The sequence below is a fragment of the Vipera berus genome (genome assembly GCF_964194415.1).
Source record: "Vipera berus genome assembly, chromosome: 1".
Taxonomy (NCBI): domain Eukaryota; kingdom Metazoa; phylum Chordata; class Lepidosauria; order Squamata; family Viperidae; genus Vipera; species Vipera berus.
The window spans coordinates 340,262,446-340,277,861 of NC_138202.1; the positions used below are offsets into that span (position 1 = coordinate 340,262,446).

The 15,416-nt window shown below is 41.1% G+C and overlaps 1 protein-coding gene across 1 annotated transcript in view; it reads right to left on the reverse strand.

Annotated features, from left to right (window-relative positions):
• LOC308659480 (eosinophil peroxidase-like) overlaps nucleotides 1-15,416 on the reverse strand; it is a gene marked incomplete at both ends in the record, with an annotated part of 49,994 nt that overhangs the window by 14,515 nt on the left and 20,063 nt on the right. Inside the window, 4 exons of the mRNA XM_081313112.1 lie at nucleotides 7,785-7,914; nucleotides 9,303-9,426; nucleotides 10,179-10,354; nucleotides 11,389-11,500. Coding sequence (XP_081169238.1) covers nucleotides 7,785-7,914; nucleotides 9,303-9,426; nucleotides 10,179-10,354; nucleotides 11,389-11,500 — 542 coding nt within the window. The remainder of the gene's footprint in view (nucleotides 1-7,784; nucleotides 7,915-9,302; nucleotides 9,427-10,178; nucleotides 10,355-11,388; nucleotides 11,501-15,416) is intronic.

Sequence of the window (15,416 nt, forward strand, 5' to 3'; positions counted from 1 at the left end):
GCTGCCAAAAAAGCCAACACAGTGCTAGGCTGCATTAACAGAGGGATAGAATCAAGATCAAGTGAAGTACTACTACCACTTTACGATGCTTTGGTAAGGCCACACCTGGAATACTGCATCCAGTTTTGGTCACCACGATGTAAAAAAGATGTTGAAACTCTAGAAAGAGTACAGAGAAGAGCAACAAAGATGATTGGGGGATTGGAGGCTAAAACATATAGGGTACGGTTGCTGGAATTGGGTATGTGTAGTTTAATGAAGAGAAGGGTGAGGGGTGACATGATAGCAGTGTTCCAATATCTCAGGGGCTACCACAAAGAAGAGGGAGTCAAGCTATTCTCCAAAGGACCTGAAAGCAGGACAAGAAGCAACGGATGGAAACTAGTCAAGGAGAGAAGCAACCTAGAACTAAGGAGAAACTTCCTGACAGTTAGAACAATTAACCAGTGGAACAACCTGCCTCCAGAAGTTGTGAACGCTCCAACACTGGAAGTTTTTAAGAAGAGACTGGCCAGCCATTTGTCTGAAATGGTATAGGGTTTCCTGCCTGAGCAGGGGGTTGGACTAGATGACCTCCAAGATCCCTTCCAACTTATTATTATTATTATTATGGATACAAATTGTTCAAAAGAAACAGGTCTACAAAAAGAGGAGGGGGAGTTGCACTATATGTAAGAGAATACTACATATCCACAGAAATGCACATGATCAAAGATAAAATCTCTCCAGAATGTACATGGGTCAATATAAAAGAGAAAAAAAGTGACATTGCCATAGTGTATACTACAGGTCACCCAACCAATCGGAAGAAATAGATGAACTCTTGCCAACCAGTTAACAAATGTATGCAGGAAGCATACCAAAGTAGTAATAGGAGACTTCAACTATCCCAATATCAACTGGGAGTCAAACTCTGCAGTGAGCGGGAAATCAAACAGATTCCTAGCCAAGCTAGCTGACAACTTTGTCACCCAAAAGGTGGAGGAGGGAACTAGATGTAAAGCTATACTGGACTTAATCCTTACAAATAGAGAAGAAGTGATGGAGGGAATTGAAATTGCGGGAACCTTGGGTGTGAGTGACCACGTCATACTGGAATTTAATATAATGCAAACACTAGCAATAAAAAAACAATCCAACTAGTATCTTAAACTTGAAAAGAGCTGACTTTAACAAACTCAGAGAGAACCTAGGAAAGATCCCATGGATGAAAATCCTAAAGGGGAAAACAACCCAAGCATGGGACCCTGAAAAATGTGATCATAAAAGCCCAGAGCAGCACAATACCATTGAGAAAGAAAAACAAGAAATCCAAGAAGAAACCAGCATGGCTGCACAACGATCTCTCTGACAAACTGAAAGACAAAAGGGACAAATACAAAAAAATGGAAAGAAAGGCACATAACTAAGGGCAATTATCAGCAGACAGCCCGAATATGCAAAGATGAAAGAAAGCAAAGGCTCAGAATGAACAAAGACTTGCAAAGAAATTAAGGAAAATAAAAAAGTATCTTCCAACATATTATCAACAAGAAAAAAGTCAAGGAAACTGTAGGCCCACTAAAGAGAGAAGATGGCAAGGAAAAAGCAGGCAACAGGGAGAAAACAGAGCTGCTTAACTCATACTTTGCATCGGTCTTCACACAAAAAGAAACTATAGCCCAACATACCAAAAAAACCACCGCAAAAGACATAGTAGAAACAAAAATTAAAATAAGCAAGAAAATGGTAAGAGAACACCTATCCGACCTTGATGAATGTAAATCACCAGGACCTAACAGATTACATCCCAGAGTTCTGAAAGAGCTGGCAGATGTTATCTCAGAACCATTGCACCACATCTGTCATAAATCCTGGCGCATCGGGGAAGTACCTGAGGATTGGAAAAGGGCTGATGTGATTCACATCTTCAAGAAAAGGCGGGTAGGGACAAGATTCAAGGTATAGATATAGATAGATATTTACAAGAAGTGAATATCCCTGTTCTTACACAAGAGCAAAGGGAAGGGATGAATCAACTGATAAATGCTGAAGAAATTATTTTAGCAATTAAACAATTAAAGGTGGGGAAAGCTCCAGGAACAGATGGCTTGACTGCCATTTATTATAAAGATTTACAGTTAGAAATGGTGGAACCTTTAAAAGAATTATTTAGAACAATCCAATCCGGAGGAGAAGTGCCTCCATCGTGGAAAACAGCTTTTATATCGCTGATTCTTACCCAAACCAAAAATTATAGGCCAATAACGCTCTTAAATACGGATTACAAGATATTTGCAAAAATTTTAGCAGAAGGTAATGCAGCAAATGATTCATAGTGACCAAACAGGATTTATAAGTGGTAGACAAATGAAAAATAATGTGAGACATATTGTAGATTTATTGGAATTTTTGGAAAGAAATAACCAGGTCTCTGCAGCGCTTATTTTTTGGGATGCTGAAAAAGCTTTTGATCAATTGGATTGGCAATTTTTATTTAAGGTACTAGAGAAAATGGAGTTTGGGGATAATTTTTTGCAACCTGTTAGGGCAGGGGTCGGCAACCTAAAAAAGGAAAAGAGCCACCGGGAACCGGTTCCATCACAAATTAAAAAAACTGGGAGCCGTGTGCGTGTGTCCATGCACGCGCATGCGCAAAAAGCGTTTTGCGCATGCGCGGACGCACACGGTTGCCATTTTTTTAAAAAGTGAGATGGAACCGGTTCCCGGTTGCCCGACGGCGACGGCCCGTCTGCAAAGCTGCCGCTTTCGGCAGCTTTGCAGACGGGCCGCGGCAGCTTCCTCAAAGAGCGACACCGCGGCCCGTTCGCGCAGAGGTACGCACGTACCTCTCCAAAGGTTTGGGGAGGTGCGCGCGCAGCTCCGCCCATTCGGGGAGGTGCGCGCGCACCTCTCGGAACGGGCCGCGGCATCGCTCTTTGAGGAAGCTGCCGTGGCCCGTCTGCAAAGCTGCCGCTTTCGGCAGCTTTGCAGACGGGCCGCGGCAGCTTCCTCAAAGAACGACGCCGCGGCCCGTTCGCGCGGAGGTACGCGCGCACCTCTCCAAAGGTTTGGGGAGGTGCGCGTGCAGCTCCGCCCATTCAGGGAGGTGCGCGCGCACCTCTCGGAACGGGCCGCGGCGTCGCTCTTTGAGGAAGCTGCCGTGGCCCGTCTGCAAAGCTGCCGCTTTCGGCAGCTTTGCAGACGGGCCGTGGCAGCTTCCTCAAAGAGCGACACCGCGGCCCGTTCGCGCGGAGGTACGCACGCACCTCTCCAAAGGTTTGGGGAGGTGCGCGCGCAGCTCCGCCCATTCGGGGAGGTGCGCGCGTACCTCTCGGAACGGGCCGCAGCATCGCTCTTTGAGGAAGCTGCCGTGGCCCATCTGCAAAGCTGCCGCTTTCGGCAGCTTTGCAGACGGGCCGCGGCAGCTTCCTCAAAGAGCGACGCCGCAGCCCGTTCGCGCGGAGGTACGCGCGCACCTCTCCAAAGGTTTGGGGAGGTGCGCGCACACCTCTCCAAACGGGCGGTGCCACTCTCCATTTGGAGAGGTGCGCGTGCACCGGGCGGCTGGGAGCCGCAGAAGACGGCTCAAAGAGCCGCATGCGGCTCCGGAGCCGCGGGTTGCCGACCCGTGTGTTAGGGCAATATATCAGAAGCAGACAGCTCAAATAACAATTAATGGTAGTTTGACAGAAGCATGTAACATTGAAAAGGGGACAAGACAGGGGTGTCCGTTGTCACCTTTGTTGTTTGTTTTAACATTGGAAATATTATTGATTAAGATAAGAGACTCAAATAAAATTAAGGGAATTAAAATAAGAGGTCAAGATTATAGATTGAGAGCGTTTGCGGATGACTTGGTTATTACATTAAGTCAACCGACTTACTCAGTTGTAGATTTGATGGAGATAATATTGTTATATGGAAAAGTTTCTGGATTTAAGATAAATACGCAAAAAACTAAAATATTGTCTAAAAATATGACTACAGAACAAAAGGTTGTTTTAGAAGAACTAACTGGATTTGAAATAGTTAAAAAGACTAAATATTTGGGGGTATATCTTTCAGCTTCAAATGTGAAATTATATAAAAAATAATTATGAATTGTTATGGTTAAAAATACAAAAAGAGTTAGATAGTTGGAAAAAATTACAATTATCTTTATTGGGAAGAATTGCAGCAGTGAAAATGAATGTTTTGCCAAAGTTTTTATTTTTGTTTCAAATGATACCTATACTTAAAAAGGATTCAAACTTGGAGGAATGGCAGAAAGGTATTGTTTGGGCAGGGAAAAAACCAAGAGGAAAATTTAAGATAATGCAAGATGTACGTGAAAGAGGTGGTCTTAAAATGCCCAATTTTAAATTATATTATGAGGCTGCTGCTTTATCATCAATTAGTGACTGGTTTAATTTAACACAAGGGAGATTATTGAATATTGAGGGTTGTGATTTGTTATTTGGTTGGCATGCATATTTATTGTATGACAAGAAGGTGGATAATGTTTTTAAGACACATATATTAAGGTATGCTCTGTTGCGAGTTTGGAAAAAATATCGATATAAGTTAAATTATAAAATACCAATTTGGGCAATACCTAAACACGCAATAGAAAATATAAATGTGGGATTTAAACATGATGTGACTACATATAAAGAAATTCTTAGGATGGAAAGGAATGTATGGCAAGTGAAGCCTTATAATATTTTAAAATAAGGGAAAATAGTACAAACTTGGTTTCAGTATGGGCAGTTACAAGCTAGATGGAAGGAAGATCAGAAAGTTGGTATTTTGATAACTGATGAAAATTTGGTAAAACAAATTAGAGATCAAGGTCAAGCACATATAAGAAGGATATATAATGCATTGATAGAAATAGATTCAGAAACGGAACTTGTTAAAGATTGTATGATAAAATGGGCCCAGAATTTTCAGGAGGTCATAACAATGGATACTTGGGAAAAGATATGGGTTAGAAATGTAAAATTTACACAGCCTCAAAATTTAAGAGAGAATTTTTATAAAATGTTTTATAGATGGCATTTAGATCCTAAAAAATTAGCAAGTATGTATCCAAACTGTCAGCCTAAATGTTGGAGGTGTGGTTGTGATGATGCAACATATTATCATATATGGTGGACTTGCAAAAAAGTCAAAGCTTTTTGGATTAAAATTTGGTGGAACATGCAGAAGATATTTAAGAAAAAGATAAGGTTTTCTCCATAGTTATTTCTGTTGGGTATTATTACAGATTGTACTGTTATAGATACTAAATTGATGTTGAATTTAATTACGGCAGCAAGACTTTTAGTAGCGCAATATTGGAAGAAGGAGGAACTGCCTACTATAGAAGAGTGGACTTTGAAAGTTTCAAACCTGGCGGAAATGGCAAAGATTTCAGCATATTTGAAAGAACAATCGCAACAGAGATATATTGTGGAATGGAGAAGATGGATATTGTGGAATGGAGAAGATGGATCGAGTATATTCAGAATAAATATGGGACTAAAAAGTTTCATTTAGCATATGAATAAGTATTAGTTTTATATGATGTATTATTAGGTATTCATTATTAGTTAGTTAGTTAGTTATGTTTAAGGGGAGTTAAAGTGTGATAGAATTTAATGTGGTTTTTTTTTAGTTAGTTAGCATATTTTAGCTTAAGTTTGTAAAAGTTAATACCCTGTATTCAGCTCTGGGAAGTCGGGGGGGGGGGGTCAGGGCGAGGGAGGGCAAGTGGGAGGGAGAGGGAGGGAGGGAGTTTATGTTTTTAAAATGTATTCTAAAACTTTTCAATTAAAAAAAAAAGAAAGGGCGGGAAAAACGGACCCAGGAAACTACAGACCAATCAGTTTAACACCAATACCTAGAAAGATCCTAGAAAAGATAATCAAAAAACAGATCTGCGAACAACTAGAAGCAAACAAAGTCATAGCCAGTAGCTAGCACAGGTTTGTTAAAAACAGATCATGCCAAACCAATCTTATTTCATTCTTTGATAAAGTGACTAAACTTGTAGACCAGTGAAATGCTGTGGACATAGTATACTTAGATTTCAGTAAGGTATCTGATAAAGTAGACCACAGCCTACTCCTTGGTAAGCTAGAAAAAGGTGGAATAGACATCACCACCAGATGGTGACAAACCGTATTCAACAAGTACTCTGCAATGGCACATAGAGAGAATTAAGCAGTAGGGTACTACAAGGTTCCATCTTAGGCCCAGTACTATTCAACATCTTCATAAATAACTTAGATGAGAGAATTGAAGGGGAACTCATCAAATCTGCAGATGACACCAAACTGATAGGAGTAGCCAACACCCCATTTAGGCAGGAAAATCAAAGGTACAAGTACAGATTGGGTGAGACCTGGCTTAAAAACAGTAACTCTGAGAGGGACCTTGGAGTCCTAGTGGACGATCACTTGACTATGAGCCAACAATGTGTAGCAGCAACCAAAAAAGCTAAAATAATCCTGGGTTGTATATACAAAGGCATAGAATCAAGATCATGTGAAGTATTATTACTGCTTTATAAAACCCTAGTAAGACCACACCTGGAATACTGCAGCCAATTTTGGTTACCATATCACAAAAAAGATGTTGAAAGTTTGGGGGAAAAAATCAGAGAAGAGCAACTAAGATGATCAAAGGCCTGGAGACTAAAACATACGAAGAATGGCTGTGGGACTTGGGTTTGGCTAGTCTAAAGAAAAGAAGAAATAGGGGAGACATGATAGCAGTGTTCCAGTATCTGAGGGGCTGCCACAAGGAAGAGAGGGTCAGATTGTTCACCAGAGCACCAGAGGGAAGGACGAGAAACAATGTTTGGAAACTGATCAAAGAGAGAAGCAACCTGGAATTAAGGAGAAACTTCCTGACAGTGAGGACAATCAACCAGTGGAACAGCTTGCTTCCAGAAATCATGGATGCTCCATCACTGGAGGTTTTTAAGAAAAGACTAGACAATCACCTGTCTGAGATGATATAGGTTTTCCTGCTTGAGCAAGGGGCTGGACTAGAAGACCTCCAAGGTCCCTTCCACCTCTATTTTATTCTGTTCTGTTCTATTCTGTTCTGTTCTATTCATCTCTCCCCACCCCTCCTCCTTTTCTCTTCCGGGTGCGCTGATCAGCATGCAGCTGTGCAAGCTGATCCTGGGGCCTCTGCCTCACCCTTGCAGCCCTGCAGAAGCGCTGATCAGCATATAGCCACACACACTGATCCTGGGGCTTCCACCGAGCCCTGAAAGCCCTGCAGCTCCAGCTGACTCTCTCAGGCTTGTGTGGCACGGCTGCCGCTTCAGCTCATTCTCCTCCCCACTACACTTATCTAGGATGGTTGTATACCAGGTGCCAGAGTATCACCAGTGGTACATGTACCACCAGTTGAAAAGCCATGCTCTAGGGCACTGTGTTTCAACCTTGGCAACCTAAAGAGGTGTGGACTTCAACTCCCAGAATTCCCCAGCCAGCATGCTAGCCTAGGGAATTCTGGGAGTCCATACATCTTCATGCCAAGACTGAGAAATTCTGTTCTAAGGTAAACAATACACTATGGCAACTTGGGGTATGATCTAACCCACTTCATTAACCATGTAATTGGTGATAAAATCAGGTGATTTGGAGAGGGGTGGGATGATGAAATGGGCCAGTAGCTATTGGCTACTTTAGACTGGTATAGTTATTGCTCTACAAGGGTCATCTCATTGTATGCTAGAGCCCACGATGGTTTCACCATTGTCCTCTGATAGTTCTCCAACTATAAGCTTGACCCAAACAGGTAGATGACTTCCCATCACTTACCAGAGGGAGAGGATATCCATTATAAAGTTGCCCCCCAATCAGTCCTTTTGGAAGGGATATGCCATCTTCATATTCTGCTGGAAGCCAGCGTGCATAGGCATGATTGGATACTCCAAAATGTGGGTGTTCCCTAGAATGGGAAAATAATGTCAGGCATGGAGGTCTTTCAGGGATGTCTCCATCACCGAATAAAATATGCTGGAACAATCTCTATACAAAAATTATTTCCTTTGCCTTCCTGAAGGTTGAAGTTAAGCTAACGGGCAGGTTTTGTTCTTTTCTGAATGTTGAACAAAATGAAACCTCTGTGTAAATATCTGTTTTGTGAAACTGCAGGTAACCCTCAACTTATGACCACAACTGAGCCCAAAGTTTCTGTTCTTCAGTAAGGCGGTTAAGTGAATTTTGCCCCATTTGATATCCTTTCTTGCCACAGAAAGGTGGTGCACTCGTTCACTTATTTAGTGAATCACTGCAGTTGTTAAGTTGGTATCACAGTTGTTAAGTGAATCTGGTTTCTGCATTGACTTTGCTTGTCAGAAGGTCACAAAATGGGCTCAAACAACCCTGGGACACTGCAACCATCATAAATATGAGTCAGTTGCCAAGCATCTGAATTCTGATCATGTCACTATAGAGATGCTGCAACGGTCGTAAGTGTAAAAAATAATCTTAAATCACTTTTTTCAGTGCTTTTGTAGCTTTGAACAGTCACTAAATGAACTGTTGTAAGTCGAGGACTACTTGTATAACCGATTAACTATGCATTTTGAAAGCTTGTTTTAAAACTCTCCCTTAAAACTGACCATGAAATGAAATGAAGTTTAAAACCTGAATAGGTTCTTGCTAGAAATAAACAATTTCATACAAACCTTCTGGTACTGATTGCCATTAACCCTGATGCCCTCGTAGTGCCTGGTATTTTTAAAAGAGGAAATCAAAATTCTTTTTTTCTCATAAAACCTGTTTATTTTTAAAGAAATAGTTCAGCATACAGAGATGCCTTACAGCCAGTCAGACAATATATACCACCTAGAGGTAAAGAAGGGGCAAAATGAATATTTTGCACCTTGTAGGTGCTTAGGATTCTCACTGCACCCCTCAAAATCCTCCCAATCAGCTTTTCCCCATTTTAGAGAGTTTTTAAGCTGCAGAAGAGATGCCTTAAAGCAGAGGTCCCCAACCTTTTGGGCACCAGGGACCGGTTCTGTGGAGAGAAGTTTTTCCACGGACCGGAGAGTGTGTGGTTTTGTGTGCTGCCTGCATCTTGCGGATGGGGCTTTGCTTGTTTGTGCAGACCATTTGCTGGCATACCGTGGCCCAGTACTGGTCCATGGACTGAGGGTTGGGGACCCCTGCCTTAAAGGGCTCCAAACACCAGTTTTGTTTCTTCAACTTCTTTAATGCTTGGCACAGAAAGTAAGCCTAAACATTTCAGCTCTATCAGTTCTGGTTCCACAAAATCACCATATCCTAAAGACACCTGCCTTAAGCGGAGTTTCAGCAGGAGTTGCATACCTGTTGTTGCATTGGCCGGTGATGGTCCGATAAGGACTGTTCAGTGGACAATGGATTGGCCACGTCACATAATTGCAACCAGTTCTTCTGAAGAGTGTCTCTTTCTGCTCTCTGCTTAATATGTCTAAATAGGGGGGAAATAATTGGAAATCAAGGATTTAATGTAATATTAATTTAATTAATGTTAATTTAATTGCTAATTATCAATTTAGGTAGTCCTTGACTTATGACTACAGTTGGGACTAGAATTTCCATTGCTAAGCCAATTGGTTGTTGAGTGAATCATATCTGATTTTTTCACCTTTTTTGCACAGTTGTGAATTGCTGCAGTTGTTAAGTGAATCGTGTAGTTGTTAAGCGAATCCAGCCTACCTCATTGACTCTGCTTGTTGGAAGTTGGCTGGGAAGATCACAAATGATGATCACATGATCCTGGGATGCTGTAACCATTGTAAATACATGCTGGTTGCCAAGCACCCAAATTCTGATCATGTGATCGTGGGGTTGCTGTGATGGTCGTTAGTGTGGGATTGTAAACCATTTTTTCAGTGGCTTAGAATACTTGCTAAATACTTGCTAAATGAATGGTTCTAAGTTGAGGTCTAGCTGTACTTTAAAATTTTAAATTAGACCTCAAGGACAGCGTTCAACCGCTTTCATTCTGCAAATAAGAATTTTTTTCTGGAGTCTAAGCTGTAGTATTCATGACCTAACATTTGTGCGGTTTTCTGTTTCTTGTCCACTCCTCACCCTGTTGCATTACCTCTCTGGGGAAAAATTCTGAAGTGCTCCAGAGGAGGAACATTCTTTCAAGGCACTGTGATCAGGCCTTGTTTTCATGGGCCCTCATTAGGCGTCTCTGGTTTTTCATCCTACCTGTAATATTGAATGGTCTCAGATACTTATTTTGTATTTTCTTCTCTAAGATATCCAAAGCAGTTTCCAAATAACTTGCAGCTCGGATTGCAGTCCTGGTTCCTGCCACAGGTGCTTTTAAATATTTCAAAAAATCTGAAGGATTGAGATCAGTCTTGTTCAAACTTTCTTTGATTCTGGAAAAAGAAGTAGAGTTGATGATAAACAACCACAATGGAAAATGCCAAAAGAAATATAGTTGTGTTTACACAATGCTGTTTTTAAAATAGCAGCAGGGAGGTTGCACCACAAAGAGAGAATTAGACTGGAGGTATTCTTATTCTTTCATGTTATTTCCTTCCTTTCTACTTTCTGCCATTTTACTACTTCATCAGAGTACCCTGTTTAGTCAACATGTATTGATTAATATATGCAGCCTGAATCCTTATTTTTCCATGCCACAATAAATCTGTGCATTTTTCTTCTTCTCTCCTATCTTTACTACTGCATTGCTCAAACAACTGGATGTTTCATTAGACTTAACTCTTGAGGAAGGGGGTCCTTCTACAATATCATATCCAGGGCTTTTTTTCTCATAGAACGCTCAGAACGGAGTTCCGGCACCTTTTTTGGATGGAACCTTGTAGGTTAGGCAAGGCGGGTTGTATGACATGTGTGAGTTCCGGCACCTTTTTCTTTTACAAAAAAAGCACTGATCATATCCAAGAAGTATATGCTCAAATTCTTGAATGATTGTAAGTTGCTGGACAGCCAAAGTCCTTCAGAGATAATGAATTAACTAATTAGCTTTGAAAGAGCTTCTTGATACAGCAGACCAAATTAACGAATGAATGAATGAGGATATTTAGTAAACAGGTGTGGGCTTGAGAATCACAGCACTGAGATGGGCAGCCATATAAATTCAAATAGATAGAAACAAAGAAAAAGAAAATTTAATACTTTTCTACCTGCCTCAATATAACGTTTATAATTTGGTGGCATTTTTGAGAAGGGCCCCCCTAAACTTGCCTTCTAAGCTTCTAGAAGCCTCAGGCCACTTCTCTCTCTCTCTCTCTCTCTCTCTCTCTCCCTCCATGTGTATTATTGCTATTATTTGCTATCTGTTTCCTAGGCATATTTCTAAACTTTCATCATGAAAAATTGTGGCTTAGAGTCTGTGATGAAACATAACAAAGGAAATTGCCTACAGTTTTACACAAAAGAATCTCACCTTTCCCGGGATAATTTAAATGCCCAATCCACCTTCTGTTTGGCTTCATTAATGCTGCTGAGAAACTCACTACCAGTCAGCTCTTCAGAGGAATCCAGCTCATCATCATGATCTTTGGAAGAATAAAATAATGTTAGAAGAAAAACAAGATTCTGGCTTTCTTTTCTTTTTTTTCTTTCTTTCTTTTTTTTGTTAACCAGAAGCCAGAGAGTTGAAAAGGATGGCTACCTACATCATCCTAGGTAGCTATAACCGCTTTAAGAAAGCAGAGTGGGCGTCTGCTTCCCTATCCATCTTTATTTCTTGCCTATAATATATTATTTACATTGTTAAGCCAGAAGGCAAATACTGCCCTTCTACTTATATCTTAAATCTTATATTTAAAAATCTTGAAGCTGAATAGCAAGCAAACAACACTGAATATTTTGTGATATCTTTTATAACCCCCCCCCCCGCTCAAGTCACTGTGATTTGACAGGCCGTATAAATTTTCTTAATAAATAAATAAGATGTAGCAAAATGGACTCCAGAAGATGGTAGAGGACAGGAAGGCCTGGAGGAACGTTGTCCATGGGGTTGCGATGGGTAGGACACAACTTTGCAACTAACAACAACAAAGCAAAAATTGATTGTTACCAACAATGACTGTCAGGATTCTCTAGCCAGAAGTAGGGAATGAAGACTGACTCAACTATTTAATGACATTCTGCCCTAAATCAGGGTTGTCCACATTACATGTGTGCCAACCATCTCAAGACAATGGTATGACTGGATTTTGCCATTTTTGTTCCTGTCCTGAATACTGTATGAGGTTTCTCTTGTGTTAGCAGTTCCAATAGTTACTAATAATATAAAAGTTCACTTTCTATAAATCTCTCTCCTTATTTTTAAACATCTGTAAGCCTCCTCTCATTTTTTTAAGGAGCTCAACTTAATGGCAGACATTCAGATTAAATTATTGGTGGCACACTAGAAAGGAACAGATATGATTCTAGGTTATTTAAAAAGAACCTTCTTGGTCCTTTTGATAATATTCTTAATTAGCTGCTTTACCTCCCTCTCTTTCTTCTATGGACTCTTTCCCCAATTATTGAAATCATCTCTATATTTCCTTCAGAATGACAAAACATAGCAGATTTCACATGTCAAGGCTGTCACTGAACGCTGCTGCTTAAGGGAGAGAATACCATTTTAGGAGTAATAGATTAAGGATAAATTAAGTCTGCATCGCTCAAGGCAGATATGAGATGAAATGAGGGCAAAATCATGAAATGAAGAAAGTCTTTTAATTGTGAGTTCTTGTCATATGCTGACTCTCACTGAGATGCTGTCCCAAGCTTCTTCAAACCTTCCATCCAAGCTTTGCGTAAAACAGAGATCTCCCCCTTCCTTCCTGCCTTCCCACCCTGGAATAATAGTTTGTCTACCACAAAATCAAAAATATTTTTTGGAAATTAATTCCATGCCTAAGGTTACCAGACCTCTTGCAGAACGACTATAGGTCCTCCTTTTTGTACTCATATCCTCCACTCTACAGGCATAGCCTTAAAATCAAATATTGCTCTTTTAGAGTAGCTACAAGCTATTTCTTCCTGAGCAGCTTTTTAAGGCCACTGTTTCCCTAACTCCTCTGTGACTTTAATTAGTTGATATGAATTCAGAGGCTGGTAATTGCTGCCTGACAATGACAAAACCAATAGAATAGAATAGAATAGAATAGAATAGAATAGAATAGAATAGAATAGAATAGAATAGAATAGAATAGAATAGAATAGAATAGAATAGAATAGAATAGAATAGAATAGAATAGTTCTTTATTAACCAAGTGTGGTTGGACATGGAATTTGTCTCCAATGCATAAGTTCTCAATGTACATACAAGGAACAAAGTGATGTTCTATCCTGAAGGCTTTTGCCTTTTAACTTGCTCCAGTACATTCCTGCCATTGGGGGAAAATAGTCTTTCTGATGCTGGAATATGTAGTTTTATATTGTCAGAAGAAATTATGGTCCAATTTTGAGCAAGTCACAAAAGAAATGCACTGAACAAGCTGCTTGAAAAGGAGGGTGGTTTATTTGACAACATGAGATACAGCAGTCAAAGTTGCTACCATTTGGGAAGTTTGAGACTAGTAATATTTACAATGAAGTTGGTCCTTTGCGATGTGTTTGAATGTGTCAATCAAAGCATGAGTTCTAGTGGAAGTGCAACTCCAGTGGAGGAAAATGTCATTTTCTCACTTTGCTAAATATGTTGATTCTTGGCTCCTTGAGTGTGCTTATGTGTGGAATTTGGAGTGCTACATTGTGTAGTTAAGAGATTTCTGCAGAATTTATTTTAATTGTAATTGAGCTGCTGTGTTATGTATGCAGGCACCTGCATAGCAACAGCCACCAGGGGGCGTTGGCCTGAACAGTTTTGGCGGGAAACTTAGTTTTGGCGGGAAACCTAGGGCCAACCCCATTGGCTGTCGGCCTACCTGGCTGGGTATTTAAGGAGGCCAGGTAAACCTCATTCCCCAGTACGCTACCCCCCCCAATAAAGAGCTGAACGCGTACTCCGGCTGGCGTCTCTTCCTTGCGTCGGACCCACTACATTGCATGCTGATATTTGCTTTTCCCAAAGCAAGACACACTTCTTACAGTTTCAGCCCAAATGTCAAATACAGGCACAAAAGTGGTTTTTTACAACATTCTATGGTTTATTTGCAGCATCATATATTCTGGTTTTGGTTAGGAGGAGCTCAGTTTTCACAAATGGAAAGAGTGTCAGGGATGACAAATGAACATACATTTTCATCCTACATATAGGTCTTTTTTTGCAGTTTTTATTGTAATTTTTTGTTATAAGTGTCAAGAAAGTTAAACAAATACAGGTAGTTCTCAACTTACAACAGGTCATTTAGTGACCGTTCGAAGTTACAAGGGCATTAAAAAAAATGACATGACCGTTTTTCATACTTATGGCCGTCATGTGATCAAAATTTAGACACTTGGCAACTGATTCATATTTATGACCGTTGCAATGTCCCAAGGTCATGTGATCACCTTTTGCAAACTTTTAACAAGCAAAGTCAATGGGGGAGCCAGACTCACTTAACAACTATGTTACTAACTTAACTACTATAGTGATTCACTTAACAACTGTGGCAAAAAAGGTCATAAAATGGGGCAAAACCCACTTAGCAAATGTCTCACTTAGCAACAGAAATTTTGGGCTCCATTGTGGTGATACGTCGAGGACTACCTGCATAAAGGTATTCCTCAATTTATAACAGTTCATTCAAAGTTACAGTGGCGTTGATAAAAGTGACTTATGATCAAGGCTTCCGGTTTGCCAACACCACTGCTATGGACGCTTGGAGGATGGCTCTCATCTTCCACGTCAAGTTTCACATTGCTGGGGAATCCTAAAAGGGCCAAAGAGTTGCCCTGGAGGGGCAACCAGCAAGAAGGGACTTTTGCAGAAAAGCAGGGGAGCTGCAACTCTCCCGTTAGTGCCTGCATTCCTTTCAAACTGGCGGACGAAAGACTGGCCATAGCAATACAGCTGGTCACTAGGCTGCGGACAGCTGAAGTCACACTTACTACCAGGCAACATTAAAGCAGCATGGAAGAGACCGGGTAAGATCAATCTCTCTTATATGGTTAATTTTTTAGTTAAATTTTTTAGGGGGTTAGGGAGAGGGGTGGGGGGTAATGGTTGTTTGACTATGGGGGGTGGCCATACAACCATGGTGCAGGCCAGGCCTGGGTCCGACTGCGTTCGGGGGGAGCGGGGTGTGGTTACATCTGGGGCTCTGGAGCGGGTCGTGGGATTACCGATTCCCACGACACTGGGGTATGGCAGCAGGCGTATGGACAGAGGGCCGTATCGTTACCGGGAGGGCCGTCCCCGCTGTTTACAAGCGGTGAGGCGCTCCGACCCTCTGGTTCTTCCCCGAGGTGCTGGGAGCGAGGATGTGCAGCCTCCTGAGCTCCGTCTGGTTTACCTGAATGCCAGGTCCGTGGTTAATAAGGCTCCCCTTG